The 17,705-nt window shown below is 55.6% G+C and overlaps 4 protein-coding genes across 4 annotated transcripts in view; 2 read left to right on the top strand and 2 right to left on the bottom strand.

Annotated features, from left to right (window-relative positions):
• The window catches only part of VOLCADRAFT_86543 (uncharacterized protein), a gene marked incomplete at both ends in the record, with an annotated part of 13,222 nt that extends 12,003 nt beyond the window's left edge, over positions 1-1,219 (top strand). Inside the window, 2 exons of the mRNA XM_002946475.1 lie at positions 295-375; positions 1,193-1,219. Of these exons, the coding sequence (XP_002946521.1) occupies positions 295-375; positions 1,193-1,219 (108 nt within the window). The remainder of the gene's footprint in view (positions 1-294; positions 376-1,192) is intronic.
• A 2,515-nt stretch (positions 1,220-3,734) lies between these two features.
• VOLCADRAFT_86542 (uncharacterized protein) lies at positions 3,735-8,300 on the bottom strand (the record flags this gene model as incomplete). The annotated part of the gene is made up of 7 exons (XM_002946307.1): positions 3,735-4,169; positions 4,736-4,912; positions 5,141-5,320; positions 5,368-5,420; positions 7,094-7,101; positions 8,096-8,165; positions 8,273-8,300. 7 exons carry the CDS (start codon positions 8,298-8,300, stop codon positions 3,735-3,737), a joined length of 951 nt encoding a protein of 316 aa, XP_002946353.1.
• Positions 8,301-9,834: 1,534 nt separating this feature from the next.
• Positions 9,835-10,704, top strand: VOLCADRAFT_32173 (uncharacterized protein; the record flags this gene model as incomplete). The annotated part of the gene is made up of 1 exon (XM_002946474.1): positions 9,835-10,704. A coding segment is annotated over one exon (870 nt), but the record flags the coding sequence as incomplete, so codon positions are not given.
• A 1,537-nt stretch (positions 10,705-12,241) lies between these two features.
• Positions 12,242-15,976, bottom strand: VOLCADRAFT_86540 (uncharacterized protein; the record flags this gene model as incomplete). Its single annotated transcript, XM_002946306.1, has 5 exons — positions 12,242-12,260; positions 12,917-13,650; positions 14,642-14,772; positions 15,271-15,603; positions 15,952-15,976. The coding sequence occupies 5 exons, from the start codon at positions 15,974-15,976 to the stop codon at positions 12,242-12,244; spliced, it is 1,242 nt and encodes a 413-aa protein (XP_002946352.1).
• Between the last annotated feature and the right edge of the window lie 1,729 nt (positions 15,977-17,705).

Below are 17,705 nucleotides of genomic sequence, written 5' to 3'. Positions count from 1 at the left end.
TGCTGCGAGGTGTCGGTGTCGGGGGGTTGTCGCGGGGGAGTCACGTGCACAAGCGGAATCAACTTTCAATATATAAAGTCCATGGCCCCTAATCGGGCTTTGATGGACACACCCCCCGCATTCCTGCGGAACTTGTACCTTGTAACATATGGCCGACCCTTTCTTTCACGGCTGGTCTGGAAAATGGCAAATGGGGTCTTAGAATAATGGTGTTATTATCCGCGATCAGGTCGTTGGTTACGTCGTTGTTTTGGTCGGCTTTTTCCTTGCTTGGGCCTCCAACCTCATTGACAGCCCGACCGGACCCGCGGGTATCCAGACCGCAGGCAGGCAGGCAGCCAGGCAGAAGTCGACACCAGCTACTACAGCAGGCAGGTGAGGTCGGTCCCTGACCTCCTCTATCTGACTCCGTCAGGCTGCTTGCCAGAGTCGCCAGTGGCGGCGGCGTTATCGCATCATCTCTCTCCGGGATATGAACATGTGAAGGAGGGGGGGTGTCGACCCTACCAACAGCGGCCAGCGGCAGTCCCTGGCTTCCTCTATGATTCGTCCATCTTAATCCTTGTCACACATGCCAACTTTGGTAACAATAATTCGGTTAGATATATCTCCCGGGTTCAGCACCGACCACCAGCATCCAGCAGAATCTGCCGCCAGATCGACAGCAGGGTCAAATCCATTCCTGGCCAGTTCACAAGTCAACTTAACGGCATACCACTATCCGTCGGCACCGAGTGCAATGAAGGGTGATTAATGTCGCCCAATGATTGTAAATACCAAGGTGATCGATCTTGAAATACCAATGGATCGATCCTGAAAGTCACAAGGACGATGTAAGGATCTTTGCCTTGCCTGAAGCAGCAGCAAGGTTGTAAGCTGTACACATATAACACATGCTTATGAATCTATGTAAGAAGTACGTAGTTTGCGTCAGAACTCTGTTCATGTGAAACGATTGTGTGTGTGCGGGTGTGCGGGTGTCTTTCAGAGGCGGTCGTCCAGGGTGCCCTAAGCACGTAGTCGGACAGATGTGTGTGCTGCGGCCCTGTGCTAGGCAGGGCAACCCGTGCCGCCATGTAGCGCGGGAACACATCGGGGGAGAGGAGGAGGGGGAGGGGAGAGGAGGAGGGGGAGGAGGGGAAAGCGGAGGGCAGATCAAACCCTAAGGCAAGCGCAACTTTCCTGCCTGCAGGTACCCCTCCGTCTGTACGACCCCTAAGCGATAAGGCAACTAAAGAAAGGTGTGCCGTGTTTCTTTGTGGCGGGTGACAAGCACTCCGGCTCGCCACCCGGATGGATGTGGGCGGTGTAAGCTGTCCAGTACGGCAGCAAGGGCGGGAAACAGCTAAAAGTGTGGTCCTGCACAGGCAGCAAGCCAGCCAGCCCATGATAATTGCAGGGGTATATAATCTATAGCCGGGGCTAAGGAAGCATGCTTGCGCCTGTAGCATAGCTGGCGATATCTTACTGGCTGTGCTGCCTGCCTGCTACTCTGACAATGATATCCCTATAGTCTGTCCCGATACACCTCCCTTATGGTCCCACCCCCAACAGTGCCCGTAAGGAATGGATGATGTACGGCCTGGGGACGTAGGCTAAGTTCAGGGTTCTTCACCAGGGTACCCAAAAGTTTCGGTTGTGCCCGAAACCCTCTGAATAACCTACCGAAAACCTCCCTGTTTGCCTCGGGCGCCCCGAAACTGTCCCAAGCGGTTTTCGGGGTAAATTTAAGGTGGCTTACATCGGCTAGATCGGCTGGTTTTAACAACGTATTTGCTTTTCTTTGGGATCATGGGGCCTGGGGGCAACGGTTCCGGCAAGGGTGTTACCCAAAGCCGAGGAGGCGCCGCTCCTCATCCACCTCTGCCGCAACCACCTCCGCCACATCTGCCACATCTGCCACCTCCTCCTCCTCGTAGCCACGCCGCTCTTCCTCGGACATGTTCATGTGCGTGACGGGATCAAAAGACGCGCATCCAAATGCAAGAGAACCAAATCCACGTTGTACTGACATGAACGTTGTGAAAATCCTGTGCAAGACGATTGTGTGGCGTATCCCCCTGTCAACATGTTGTTCTGCCATATCATCAAAGCATAAGCAAACGAGAACCACATACCTCGATCAATGCGGGACTTGAACCCGCTGAAACACCCATGGGGCAGACCGGGGGCCCCCATTTCGTACGATGGGTATGTACCCAGACACCGTTACCAACACAGGCAATGCATCACGGCCTGGTGGGAAAGGCCGCACATCACGGGCTCCCTAGTCACGAGTTGCTGCCCTGTACCATGGTCTTGTCCTTCGCATCCTGCACAGCGGGCTTTCCCTTCATGCCTCGCCTCAAGTGATCGCATTACCTCCCCTTACCTCAACCCTATGAATCCATCCCCCCCAGCCTTGAAACCTAATCCCATTCACCTTACAAGTGTATTTACTTTATAGTCCCCTCTGAAGACATGGTAGCGGTCGTTCTTGCCTCCGGCCGCACTAGGTGCCACCAGGGTGCGGCTGTGTCGATGAAGGCAGGAGGGGATAAGGCCAAAACATCAACAGGGGTGACGATGAAAGCCTCCAAACGAGCCGTGTGCGCCTGGTAGCTGTGGAATCCAAGAGCGCCAAGTAGCCGTCGAAGCAGGCGCCGTGAGCGCCTGAGGCTTCGTGTGCCTAGATGCAGATGCATGTATGCTCATATGAGCCAGCTTTCCATCCAGATTCCGATCCCCGCTAGCCGAGGAAAACAAATCAATATTTTGTAGAAGGATACTTACAGATCGTCTCCTCGGATGACATGGTGAAGTTCGTACACGACTTCGGCCGCAAATGTGGCGTGCGCGCCAAGTAGCCGTAGGGCTTCCCCTTCATGCCCCGCACCAAGTGGGCTCTCCCATCGCGGCCGCATCTTAATCCCTGATTTATGGTTGTCCGATACATATTCCCGGGGTGCAGTAAGGAAACGTAGGTTCTACCAGTCATCATCAAATCGCTCCTTCAACGTTTCAATGACAGATCTAAAACATGTGTCGGGTTCGACGAAATGAATTGACCTTCCTCTCTTCATCCAGGTCCGGGTGCAGCTCAGGGAAGTGCCTTAAGGACTTGAGACCCCTAAAAATGTATCTCCTCACACACTACATTGTAGAATACAGTCCCCTTAGCCAGGATAACCCTGTTCAAAGATCGGTAAAGAAGTGAGGCCCATTGAAGGGGTGGGGGGCCATTTACAAAACCCCCTAAACAACACACGATTATCCGGTATCCTCCCTAACCTAGGGAGATGCTTCAGAAATGTGCGTTGCAGCTCACCCATGCGATTCTCTAGAGACCTTTTCAAAGTTGCAGGACCGCCCAGTTGCGCCGGGTGGTCGTTCAACGAATGCTGTCCCCACACCTGGACTCCATTCGGCAGAATGGATCTAATTTGCACTTCGAAAGACTTGAGCGCTATCCTGTGCTCACCAATGCAGGATTCGAAAGAGGCATCCGGCCCGTAATGAGGCCCTAAATGCCTGGCCCTGCCAACGCACGGCATCTCTCCAAAGTGCACAGTGTTTCCCACTGCTCGCTGCATACCGACCTTACAAAGGCTCCCAGTTCACGCATGCAAAGTTTGATTGGGGTGAAAGTCGACAACCTCATACTTACGGATACGAACGGTCATGCCAAACACTGTGTAGCCCTCCGTGAGGGCCTGAAGGGGCCACATTAGGCGCCGGTGATTGTGGTCACCTGCCTATAGCTTTAGGGGAGCACGCAACCCATCAACAACGGGACACCCATCGGCACACATAGCTGCGGTCAGAATGACCACCACCACCACCACCACCACCACCACCACCACCACCAACAACAACAACAACACGACCAGCACCAGCACCAGCACCAGCACCAGCACCAGCACCAGCACCAGCACCAGCACCAGCACCAGCACCAGCACCAGCACCAGCACCAGCACCAGCACCAGCACCAGCACCAGCACCAGCACCAGCACCAGCACCAGCACCAGCACCAGCACCGCACGACACGAGGGGGCGTGTTGATGCGAAGGGTTGCCGTGTCGCCCTGTGGCCTGTTTGGGTAACTTGTCAGGCTGTCGTGAGTGACAGCTGTGGCCGGTCTGAGGTCGCATGTTAGACTGAGTAACAGCTTTGGACCAACAGCTTTGGACCTGTCTCGGGAGGCCCGTCATAATGACTATTAGGTTCTAGCGTACTGATAGCTCTCGTCCTTTGGGATAGGCTTTCCAAGCCTTTATAAGTCTCTGTTGTTTATCGGTAACAGTACCTCAGATTCACACGTTTACGCCTAGGCAAAGGGGCTTTCGGTGGTAGGTCGCGGATCTCCCGAATACGTGTAACGGCTAATGTCTCCTTAGTCGTGTCTGCTAGGTCCCTGTGAGATAGCGTCTCACCAACATGTTAAGACCAGCAAAGCGCCGGACCCCCGTTGGGTCCTATTACTGTGGCTACCATTCACTGGTATATGAGTGTCGGTCATTTCCAACACCCCCCCGTGAGCGACACTCTCTCGCTCCGGGACTTCCCGTGCCTCATCCCAGTCTCCCATTCTCTGGTCAACAGCCAGTGGGTATCTATCCGGCGACCTCTCGGCAGCGCAATGCGCCATTCGGGGCTCATAACTTGTTAAGACCAGCAAAGCGCCGGACCCCCGTTGGGTCCTATTACTGTGGCTACCATTCACTGGTATATGAGTATCGGTCATTTCCAACAGCACCAGCACCGGCACCGGCACCGGCACCGGCACCGGCACCGGCACCGGCACCGGCACCGGCACCGGCACCAGCACCAGCACCAGCACCAGCACCAGCACCAGCACCAGCACCAGCACCAGCACCAGCACCAGCACCAGCACCAGCACCAGCACCAGCACCAGCACCAGCACCAGCCGGTACTACACAATAAATCTCGTGGCGGATGACCAGGTAGACTATGACGATCCTCTGCGTGAATATTGTGATAGGATTTTGCAGTTGTGATTGACTGGGAAGGCTCTGTGCCTGGTTGTAACACAGCAAAGGCGTAACCGGGGATGCTCAAATTGGCATTTGCATCGTTACATTGCCCCCCACTTAGCAATGGACGTCCTCGGCTATTATTTCGAGCACAGGAGCCATCCCACCTCGCGCCAGTGTGCCACTACACCATGAAATCGCCAATTTGCGTAATGCTGTTTGCCAGAATCGAACCGCCGAAGTTTGTTACGGAAATCGTGCAGTCCCATCTCGATACCATTGTAATATAGCAAAGGCGTATCCCAGGTTACGCCTTTGCTGTAATTCACTGGTAAACTTATAGACGGCTGGTGGGATGTGCGTCGAGACACGTGGCGTGACGTGGATTGCTCACCCACAGCCCCGGGGTAGGCGATGGTAGGCACAGGCACCGGCCGGTGTATGGGCCTGTAAGGCCTCGAGACGGACCCATTCAGAGGGGGGGAATGTAGATGCTGTACCGGTTACGGCACACATAACATCGATAAATATGCGCTCCGCCAGCATCTACAGGGCCCAACACTGAGCCACGGGTCGCGGGTGGTGTTGCTGGCGGCGAAGGAGGGGAGGTGTTGTTCCTCCCTATAGCGCCCGCTTCCGCTCCAGCTGTCAGGCTGGCTGCTGTGAAGGGGCAGCTGGGGCGGCCCTGGCCGCGTCCGAGCGCTGGTGGTGGTTTGCTTTGTGCATGGAACTAAAGTTGATAGTGGGGGTGCCAGCAGCAGGAGCTGCCACAGCGCACAGCGGCGGCGAAGCCAGCGATGTGAGTCCCAAGTGATGACGCATGAAGGGGTAATCGCTTGATCTGGAAGTGCGTGACGATGCGCTTCAACAACATCGGACTTAAGCGCATTGTGCGCATACCAAAAAAGTGTTTATAAGTAAATTGCAGAGTATAAGGCTTGTCCACTTGTCAGCGATTAAAAGTGTAGACAATGCGCTGATTTTCGAAAAGCTAGAACAAAACCGAGGAGATAGTTGAAAGGTAAAAAGAAGTATGGCGACCTCAGGCGGATGGCGCGGCAGAAACGTGGTCCTGGCGAAGGGAAGGGCCTTCACGGTCGTTCTTGCGACGGTGCTCCTGCTGTCGACGTGGCCACCTCGAGCTGTTTTCGGCAGGCAGCTGCCGAAATCAAGTTTTGGAGACGGCAAGTATGGTCAAAAGTCTGGTGATAGGCAGCTTCGTTTTCTTGTTGTGCATTCATCTGTTGCCTTAATGAGGAGTGAACGGATTTATCCTCCTCTGCGTCCAGCTATGTGGCCGCGCCCTTTTGGTACCCTTCGCGAAACATCGGCGATGCGGACAATATGCAAAAAAGAATGCAGCACCGCCGTTTCGGTCTGTTGCTTATTAGTTTCCTCATTAGCTTGCATGCCGCCTTGGCAAATGTGGGCACTGCAGACTACTAAATTGCCGCGTTGCTGTGGACCTGCCTACCCCCTTTCCTACGCAACCGTGTGCGAAATATTTAACCATGGTTCACGTAGCCGGTGCTGCTGAGGGGTTGTGCAAAAGCAGTAACGCCAACAGGCGCAGGAGCCTCCTTCAGGAGGCATCCATTGCGGGGTTCCTCGTCGAGGGCGAGCCAGAGCAAGGGCCTTATGTCCCCAGGGGAACCAACGCGACCACCAGCGCCACACGCCCCGTCAGCAGCTCCCCCAACATAACCGAGGGCAGTAATGTGACTGCCCCAGCGCCCGCTCGTACCGAGGGCAACATTACGGGGCCCGCCAGCCCACAGCCGTCGCCGTCACCGCGGCCGTCGCCGTCGCCGCTGCCGTGGCCATCGCCACGCGCCTCGGTTCTGCCGTCGACAGTGGTGCCAGGTCCAACGCCATCACCGTCGTCGCCGCCTATCATCGGGGCACATGGGGCGGGGCCGGGCGCCTTCATTCCCTTCCCGTCCATCCCACAGCTCCCCCCGTTCTCACCCAGCCCCTTCCCAGCCTTCCAACCGCTGCCCGGTTTCACGGCGCCGGCACCGGCACCGGCACCGCGTGGCTGAGGTGGCGGTCAAGGAAGGGGCCGGGGTGCGGAAGACCCAGCCACACGCCACACGCCACACATAATCCCGGAACAGTACCTGCATGCCTGGATAGCACAAAGCAGTGCGGTGTTCATGCAAGCATCAAGGGAGGTAGGGGGAAAGGGTTAGGGGTCTGGCCTGGCCACGTGCACCCCTGGTAATGATAGTTGTGGTAGTTGCGGTAGTTGCGGTAGTTGCGGTAGTTGCGGTAGGTCGGGGTAGTTAGTGAAACCGAGTATGTGGTGGATGTTCGTGGAGTCGTCGTCGCGTTTCTGTTGATTGGCAGTCTGAAGTATATATAGTACAATTTGCTGATGTATACAGTTTGATGCATGCAGTCGTGGTTTGCTCCTGATGCAACAGACCGCCGGGGGGAGGCCAACGGGCAAGTGCCCCAGAGCCGCGACATGTGTCGAGTGATACGGTCGTTTGCCACCAGATGGCCTTCAGCCCCCGGCACCAGCGCGATGCGAGAAATGGGATTTAGGGTTTTCATGGTCTGCGGACTGCCTACGTCGGTTGGAGGTCTCTGAAATGAAAGAACTGGCATAACTGGCTGTTGGGTGATATGCACTGTTGGGTGATTTGCAGCGCGACTCGGTCACAGCAGCGTGTGATGCCGTACACGAGGCTGTTGATTCACCATTGCGGACATGTACACGTGTAGTATCCCTCCCTTTCCCTATGTAATGGGTGCATATGTGCCTTTGCCGTAATAATGACGACAGTCAAGGATGTGCATTCCCCTCCATGGTTGAACCAGGGGGTGTCACTCTGTGATGCTCTGGTGTGTGTACTTGAAACTGCGTGCGCAATGCCAAACCCGATTGCGCCGAGAGCGACGGGAGGGTGGAGATGGAGTCTTGCAGTTTTGCGCTTCACACCCGGTTGGGGCTCCTACGGCTGCCGCCTCTATCTGCTGGCGCTGTGGCGGTGGAACTGCTGCCGGTACGGCAACAGCCCTCCCTGGACCCTCTCTCTCCCCCCCCCCCAGCCTTCTCGGGGGGATGCAACGGGATGTGTGAGTGCCCTCTTCAGACCCCAAGAGGAATTGCGCACCGAAGAGAGCAGCAGCAATGCAGCAGGACGCACGTGTCACGTGCTACGCCACCCGGCCGGCATTTCCTGGCTGGCGGGGCGGGTGGGGGTGTGTGTGGGGGGGGGGGGGGTTCACCCATATTTTGCTCCTTTTAAACCTCGTTGGTGGGTGGGTCGGGAGGTTGGGTGGACTCCCACCTCGCTCAGGGGATGAACCCAGATGCATTTTTTCCTTGCCCGTCCCAGACAGTGACTGAGGTACTCTTAAAACAGGTCTCTTGCTGACCGTTAAGGGAACACGCGGCGAGTGACCCAAGGGTCGGTCCCGATGCCGTACGCCTTCAGTCCCGTGAATGCAATTTAGCGTAAACGACAGATTTGAATCCGAAGTTTTACTGCTGCCTTTTGATTGCGTTTGATTAAATTAAACTTGCACGGTGATGGAATCCTTTATTGCGGGTTGTTAGTTTGGTTGTGCGTGTCGCTGGAGGCTTGATGGAGGAGATGCCCCGCTGCCTTCCACGTGAATTGAAAGGAGCTCAGCGTTGGCAATTCAGTCAGCTCAGTCGTGTGTAATCGTGTACGGCAGGATGACGTGGCAGCTGCGCTGCGCTGCGGCACGTCCCGGAAATATACGAAAAGTTCTTTCCTACGAAGGAATCTTGGAAGCTTAGCCGCGGCTGATTTGCATTATTGTTAGACTCCCTCCACCTGGGGCCACTACTAGGGGTAATCCGAGCTGCACTTTTCCACAACACAACTACATGACTCGACACTAATAACGCCTCCGGCTCTTCTGCCGCCTAGAAGCCCAGTTTAGTGGTCTGTCCCTTCAAATATTCGACTGTGGCGGCGCCGCTCCTGAATTCCGGCGGCACCAGCAGTATCAGTTGATAAATGGCGGCGCGCAGCAGCGGCGCCACCACGCGGCTCCTCACCGCGGTGTTCCTGTCCTTGTTGGCGGTGTTGCTGCTGGCGGCCATCCCGGGCCGCGGTCCTCCCACGGCGATTGCAAGGCCTGTTCCTGGGACCGATATTGGTTAGTGCGGTTTCCTACTGCAGCTGCTGCCATGCTGCGGTTTATTTCCATTGGTTAGTTAACGGCACTTCGATGTACTGCACGAAAACTTCGACGACCCTGCGGCGGCGGCGTGCCTTATTCCATGGGTCATCGTTTCTGGATTTCGCGGTCGTTTTGTAGCTTCATCTCCGTTGTTGTCCGCCCCACTCTGCAGTTCTCAACCTCTCGAGACGGTTTCCCCGTTCACCAATTCTTAATGATATAGTATGATGTAGTTAGTTCGATAAATTGTCAAAGGCCGCGCTGTTTAATTCGGGCCGCGTTTCAAGTGGAATTACCGTTTGCCGTTGCCGTTGCCCTCCCCAACCTGTAAATAAAGCGGCAAGTGCCGCTAACGGCGGCTATGGGGTCAGTAATGGCGTCGGAGCTGGGGGCGGCAATGGCGGTGGCAATGGCGGCGGCAACGGCCGTGGCAGCGACGACGGCAGCGGCGGTGGCAACGGCGGCGGCGGCAGCGGCGGCGGAAACGGTGGCGGCAGCGGCGACAGCGATGACAGCGACAATAGCGGCGGCATTGCCGGCGGCAATGGGGATGCCAATGGGGGCGGTAATGGCGGCAGCGATGGTGACATCCTCGACACCATTCTTGGCACAGGGGGCTCTAGCGACACCGCTGGCGGCTCTAGCGCCGGCGCCGGCGGCGACAACAGCCAGAACGCAGCGGGCAATGCCGGCGATGACGCAGCGGGCAATGCCGGCGATGACGCAGAGGGCAAAGCCGGCGATGACGCAGCGGGCAATGCCGGCGATGACGCAGCGGGCAAAGCCGGCGATGACGCTGAGGGCAATGCCGGCGATGACGCTGAGGGCAATGCTGGAGATGACGCAGAGGGCAAAGCCGGCGATGACGCAGCGGGCAAAGCCGGCGATGACGCAGCGGGCAAAGCCGGCGATGACGCAGAGGGCAAAGCCGGCGATGACGCTGAGGGCAATGCCGGCGATGACGCAGCGGGCAAAGCCGGCGATGACGCAGAGGGCAATGCCGGCGATGACGCAGAGGGCAAAGCCGGCGATGACGCAGAGGGCAAAGCCGGCGATGACGCAGCGGGCAATGCCGGCGATGACGCAGCGGGCAAAGCCGGCGATGACGCAGAGGGCAATGCCGGCGATGACGCTGCGGGCAATGCCGGCGATGACGCAGAGGGCAAAGCCGGCGATGACGCAGAGGGCAATGCCGGCGATGACGCAGAGGGCAAAGCCGGCGATGACGCAGAGGGCAATGCCGGCGATGACGCAGAGGGCAATGCCGGCGATGACGCAGCGGGCAATGCCGGCGATGACGCTGAGGGCAATGCCGGCGATGACGCAGAGGGCAATGCCGGCGATGACGCTGCGGGCAATGCCGGCGATGACGCAGCGGGCAAAGCCGGTGATGACGCTGAGGGCAATGCCGGCGATGACGCAGAGGGCAAAGCCGGCGATGACGCAGCGGGCAATGCCGGCGATGACGCTGAGGGCAATGCCGGCGATGACGCAGCGGGCAAAGCCGGCGATGACGCAGAGGGCAATGCCGGCGATGACTCAGCGGGCAATGCCGGCGATGACGCAGGCGGCTCTGCCGCCGGCTGAAAGTGGGGCTCCTCCAGTCCTGCGGCGCACCAGGGAGGGTGCAGGCGGACGGCCTGGTGGCCGCCTCCGCAGCGGCCCTGTGCAGCGGGACTGCCGCCGCCGTCAGCGCATACAGTGAGGCCTTCAGTGCCGCCATCGCCGCCCAACCCCCCCAGGGCGGGTGGGTTAGAGCGGAGTAGCCCGAGGACTGGTGTTGCAGCTAGTAGATAGCACATGACTGATTTTGAAACGGAACGGAAAGAAAAAATTGAATATCTTCTACGAGTGGGCGTGGGCGGGTGATTATGTAGATGCAAGTGCAGCTGCCCAGGGAAAAATGTCTTGGCAACGAATGTTTGCGGAACTGCATCATCAGGCCATTGTTGTACGAAGGTCGCCTTGATGGCGGACGGCTTACGCTTATCTGTCGTACATGCGGCAGCGGGAAGGCAACGCTATGAAAAGTGGCATTGATGCATTCGACAAACCGATTTGTCGTACATGATGTTGGCTTGTAGACAAATGGATAAAAAAATTGATACGGATAAGGGTTGTCGCGGTCAGGTGGTTGATGTTGGTTGGTGTTGTTGGTCTCATGAGACAATGAAGGTATAGCTCGTCTGCAGTGACGGACAATTAAGGAAAGACTCGCACTGCAGATCAGTCCGTAAATCGCGGAGTTGTGGGGGGTCGAACCCCTGGTGCGCAGCCGTGAAAACAAGATCAACCAACTTGTTTGCATCTAACCGGTCCTTACGCTACGGCTTAACTTGGCCTGTAAGCCTGCTCCGAATGTGTCGTACACTAAAAACCGTAGCGTAACCAGCTCAAAACTCTCAAAATCCGAAACAAGCCTGGGTTTATTTCTTAGGGTTTGCGCTGATGTGGGACCCCTTGACCCTCGGGAGCCACCTGCTACACTCTTATCTGGATGGCGTTTTTGCATACCAGTGACAAGTGTCATCACGATTACAGCAAGAGCGCTATAACCCCCCAGTATCACGCGTGATAAAAGATAGGCAAGTGCCCAATGGTTAACCGAATAAGAGCGAAGATGATAATGCCAAGTGGCGAAGTGCCAGAGTCTTGGGGGAATTCCTAAGGTACATATGCAAGTATGCCACAATTCAACTTTGCAACGCGTCCGTATGTACTCCTATCTCCTTGCCTGTATCTACTGCTATCCTCATGACATTGGTCTGGTTGCTTGCAGGTAGGTGCGTGTTCCAATCGACCTGCTCTTTAGCCTGGCACGAAGTAAGAACGACAAACTAGCTACACGAAATCTGGGATGATGCGGCTTCATCGTTGCTCGCTCAGGAAGTGACGTCCCTTGCCCCGAATCAAAAGAAAGTTCAACTATTTCCGTAACAAAGCTCAAAATATTTCCGTAACTAGCAACACCGGAGGGTTCGCATTACACGACTCTGGACGCTTCGCTGCACTCCTCAATCCAACTCCCCAAGGAGGTGTTAGTGTGTAGTATCCTACAAGGTGCTCGAATGGCCCTCAGTAGTAGTGCGAACGCCGGAACCACATCAGCGGCGGTAGCAGCATCTGCACCAGCAGGAAGGGCCACAGGACGAAACGTTGTTGTTGCTGCAGCTGCTGGTGCTCTTGTTGGAGCTGCTTATGCTGCTTCCTGTCGTGATGGCTGCAATTGCTTTACGTATAACTGCTGCAGCTTCTCCGTAAAATTCTTCCAGCTGTTTCCTGTCGTGATGGCTGCAATTGCTTTACGTATAACTGCTGCAGCTTCTCCGTAAAATCGTGCTGCTGAGGCAGTTGCAGCTCTTTGCCTTTCTTTCAACCTATCCAGCAGTTGTAGCTGCTGCCCTTGCAGCCGCAGCAGCAGCTTTTCCTGCTGCCTTTGCCGCCGCAGCAGCCCCTTTTCCTCCTGCTGCAGCTGCAGCAGCAGCTTTTCCTGCTGCCGCAGCATCTCTTCCTGCTGCCGCAGCATCTCTTCCTGCTGCCGCAGCTGCCGCAGCAGCCCCTTTTCCTGCTGCTGCAGCTGCAGCAGCCCCTTTTCCTGCTGCCGCAGCATCTCTTCCTGCTGCCGCAGCTGCCGCAGCAGCCCCTTTTCCTGCTGCTGCAGCTGCAGCAGCATCTCTTCCTGCTGCCGCAGCATCTCTTCCTGCTGCCGCAGCTGCCGCAGCAGCCCCTTTTTCTGCTGCTGCAGCTGCAGCAGCAGCTTTTCCTGCTGCCTTTGCCACCGCAGCAGCCCCTTTTCCTCCTGCTGCAGCTGCAGCAGCAGCTTTTCCTGCTGGCGCAGCATCTCTTCCTGCTGCCGCAGCTGCCGCAGCAGCCCCTTTTCCTGCTGCTGCAGCTGCAGCAGCAGCTTTTCCTGCTGCCGCAGCATCTCTTCCTGCTGCCGCAGCTGCCGCAGCAGCCCCTTTTCCCCCTGCTGCAGCTGCAGCAGCATCTCTTCCTGCTGCCGCAGCTGCCGCAGCAGCCCCTTTTCCTGCTGCTGCAGCTGCAGCAGCCCCTTTTCCTGCTGCTGCAGCTGCAGCAGCATCTCTTCCTGCTGCCGCAGCTGCCGCAGCAGCCCCTTTTCCTGCTGCCGCAGCATCTCTTCCTGCTGCCGCAGCTGCCGCAGCAGCCCCTTTTTCTGCTGCTGCAGCTGCAGCAGCAGCTTTTCCTGCTGCCGCAGCATCTCTTCCTGCTGCCGCAGCTGCCGGCGCTGCTCGTCCTCATGTTGCTGCCGCTGCTGTTGCCGGTGATGCTGCGCGAGCTGCCGCCATTCCTCCCCCTCCTGCTGCAATGGCGACTGCGTGGCCGCATCTTTCCTGACACACCGAGGGTAGACACGGACAATAAAGGTAGGAAGGCCCTTGACGCGCTCGAGCGCCGCAATGCTCCCATCCTCTGCTTCGAGGTAGTTCCACATTTCACCTCCACGCTCGGTGCACAGCGAATACGAGCCTCCGGGCATCTTGCCCACGAGCACCTGCCGCGGCCGCAACATAGCAAATGAAACAGCGACACGAAAAACCAGGAAGGAATTAAGCGCACTGCTTAAAACTACGCGGCAGGTTGCCAATCAGAAACATGGCGACACGCCTATTAAGGTCAAAGTAGGCCGCAGGGAAGAAGGGATCCTCCTAAGCTGCGGCCTGGAGAAGACGGGCGGCCGCGGTGGTTGGTCAGGGCTATTGTCACGCAGCCTTGCTTATGGCGAGGTCGGACAACGGTGCGATAACAAGGCCGCCTCGCCGACCGCCCTTGTCCGACAATACAACAAGGCAAGCGGCTTCGGCCAACTGATTCAGCCAAGGCAGGTTCGAGCACCCTGTTTTGTAAGTAACCACTAATTATCCTCAGCTGCAACAGCAGGCGCGCATTTTTGCAAATAAATCAAGGTGACAAAATTGCAGTTGTTGAAAGTGCAGTGAGGAAAAGGAAAGGAAATTATGAACCATCATCCCCTGCTGCTGCTCGCGATGTAAGGTTTGGCCGCAGTCGCTGTTAGTTTTCAGTATCTTGCGCACGGCCGCCAGTATCCTGCATCGGCCAATATCGGTAGTACAAGTTTCTCAAATTCGTTTCTCGGCATGTAGCCGCATGAACCCGTCACGCACATCGCGGGCTGCGCATTGAACCGTGTCATATGGCCACTACCCAACCGGCGCGGGGCCCCGGACACAGACTGAGGCGATTCTGTTGAAATGAAAGATTAGACTGTTATTCTGCTCTTCCGAAATTATTCGGCCCCAAACCCGGATTTAAACCTGCGACCTTTCGATCAGATTTCCCACTAGTCGAGAAGGGTTTTCCCAGAGACGCAAGTGCAATAAGAACCTCGCCCTATAAAAAGCTCAGTGCTCACAACGATAGCGATACATGCACAGTGCATATCCTACGTTTTAACATACTCGGCAGTTGACAGTCCCCCACAGTCCAGCACCTCCAAACTCATTAACCGGACTCAACACACATACCTCCCACGTCTTGTTTCCTCTCTCGTCGACGAAGTCAATTGTGCCACGTCCTTTCAACTGCCACAGCCATACCAAATCCGCGAAGATACCAACCTCCATCTCTCTTGTGATGTGCATGCTGTCCATATAAACTGTATGTATGTATGTATGTCAGGGTGGCGTTAACAAGGCACGTAAGCGATAGCAAGTGGGAACGCTGTGGGAAAGATCTGTCACTCTGTCACATGTATCAGCTGTAATGGAGGCTTAAAGACATACATACACACCCACGCGCATATGCATGCACGTGTACGGCACACGTCATCAAAAATAAAGCGCGTTCCCAGTACCCTGAGCGGCCTGAACAGCTGGAACACTGTGGGAGGCAAGGAAAAGCTATACATCGTACGGTTGACACAGGGTCTGCGGAGTCGGATAGCTATCTAGCTATGTCCTTATTTTCGCTGAAGTTATCCTTTCGCTCCAAATATAACACCGACGACATAAGATCTGAACGGACGATGCGAATAGTTCAATGGAGATAAGGCTTTATCCATTTGCAAGCAAGGTAGGCAGGCTACCATAGCAAGGTTCTTAGTGCACACAACGAAGACGAAGAACTCCCTCGCTCTACCTATCTCCGTACTCACTGTTATCTTTCGTTAGCACCGTCATGCAGCTCTTGTCGAACACGACGTCGCTCAACGTGGGCGGTCCTCCTGACCCTCCGGCCACACCGGCTCCGGCACCAGCATCTCCTCGGGCAGCTGGGGGGGTTGCCCTATTCGGAAGTGCGGCTGCTAGACCCGCAGCTGTTGCCGGCTGAGGACCCACTACGGGTGCGGCAGAAGCTCCCCCGCCGCTGTGCTGCCGACCCGGCTGGGGCGTGGGCGGCGGCATGCCGCTGTCGTCACCACCGGTGCCCTCCACCGTACTGGCAGATGGAGCACTGCACCGTGTGCGCCGCCAGCTTAGGACTGAGACTGTGCGTGGTGATAAGGATATAATAATTGTATGTAACTGGTGTTATGCTTATTCTGATAAATTGAAAAGGAAGAAACGAGGAAGACGGATAGGTAAAACCGACTTCGCTCGTGCACAGGCGAAGCCACTGAAGCCAGTGACCCCATCCATTTCCCTGTAATCAACCGGAGAAGCATTCTTTGTGCCCGCTTTGCAAAGGCGAAGGTGTAGGAGGACGCCGGGAGGTAATAGGGAATTGATGTGGTCGCGCTGCTGCAATACACTGCAGAAGCTGGTCATGCGGATAGAAAAGTCTCTGTGCTGTTAGTGTTTGCTGCGAGCTATTACAATTTAATCCACTATCGCACCTTTTGGACCGACGCTGGCCTTCATTGCCTTGGGAGATCCTCGTTTCTCCGTCTGCTGTATAACCCGCTCACAAAAATGGTCCAGAGAGATTCGACGTGAGGAATACTTCTACAACACAGCAACGTAATTGTGCCAAACAATTGCCAAACAATACTTGAGCACCCGTTTTCCATTAGGGCTTTTCACATGTTTGGAAGGAAAGGGCCGTACGCAGTGTAACTCCGCCTCTTTCATTCCGCCCACGGAATACAAGAAGGATGCCGCTAACTTGCATTACCTAACAAAAGAAGATCATGAAGTACGTTGTCAAGCATCTGTACGATTCCCGCTGCTGGCTGTCCAAGGATCGAATTGCTCCAACGTCCTTGTCCGCGACAAGCGGTGACAACATCACACGAGACTGCGCCTCCAAACGATCGAATGAACGACTTTACCTAACAATAAATGTGTATTCTGGATTAAAAAATCATATTATCGTCAGTGCGTTATATTTGAGCACCAGCTGAGGTTAAACCTATGCACACGGCATACAAAACACAGACTCAAAAAATACACGCATTGCGCCGTTGTCGCTGTCTCCTTCCCAGGGCCACCTCGCCTCTTCCAAGTAACCTTCTGTCGGTTTCACACATATGCGATGTACACCGGATATGTATACCGGATCTGCCCACAGATAGGGGAACGGATGGGGCTACCCGTACCCGTCCTCGCCGACTGACTCCGGCGACGGCGCCACTGTTGTTGAGCACCGGCCGGTATGTTAGCAAAGGGACATCGAAACGCGCAGTCCCTTGCGTTCCCTCCTAGTCGTACATGAAACCGCCATTATATGACAGAACACGCACAACCAACCATTAGTAACGAAAAATACTGTCCCCTGTACACACCTATAGCTGCATTTGAAAGCTACGGCGACCAATGCGAGGACATCGACGCACGGCTCAACGGCAGACCGTGAGCCGTTTGTACGATATGCAGTCATATCACCTTTGGAGGGGATTTCGTTACATGAGGCTTAAGCTACATGTCAGTATCAGCGAATTCACAAGCGCAAATGAGAGAGCTTGGAAAGAGGAGTGACTCTTGGGCTGTGGTACGTCGTGGTACGGGGCTCGCTAAGTGCCTCTCCGCACCTTACCTTCAGGCCTTTGGAATGGGCCTATGCAGTGACTGGGTGCGTGCAGCACCGCGAAGGGCGTTCAGGCGGATGGCGCAGTCCATTGCGCCATCGCTCAGACAAACGACGACGCCGGACTTGTGCGCCGACCAGAGGAGGTGGATTATCCTTGCCGCGCCAGCTTTGTCCAAATTATCTATTTTGCTAGCATTATGTTTTCTTGGGTCCAACTAGCCGTAGCTTGGTTGGAAGCGGGCTGTCACAAACGTCTTTCATCCATTATGGGAAGGCCTCATTCCTTAGCATACACCACCCTCTGGCCCCCCGAGGCTTACCTAGACCACAATTACTTACCTTAACTGCAGTTGTTTGATATAAATGCATTTGCACTATGCCATTAATCCTAACTGCTTTTTAACCTGCCGTACAGAGAACGTAGGCCCAGCGCTATTGCTTTGCTAAATTTGGTTCTGCACATCCACTACATCGTTTGGACACTATCGATCCAATGTCTGTAACATCTTAGCTGTCGGTGTTGTGGATTCAACTGTGCCAGCTTAATGGTTACACGTAAATCAATTCATTTCCTTTGCACCTTCAATATTTATGATCCGGATTTAAAAACTCTGAAGGTTT

This window comes from Volvox carteri (genome assembly GCF_000143455.1).
Source record: "Volvox carteri f. nagariensis unplaced genomic scaffold VOLCAscaffold_3, whole genome shotgun sequence".
In the NCBI taxonomy this organism is placed as follows: domain Eukaryota; kingdom Viridiplantae; phylum Chlorophyta; class Chlorophyceae; order Chlamydomonadales; family Volvocaceae; genus Volvox; species Volvox carteri.
Note: the sequence above shows the minus strand (reverse complement) of the source record. Positions and strands in the feature narration are given on the sequence as shown.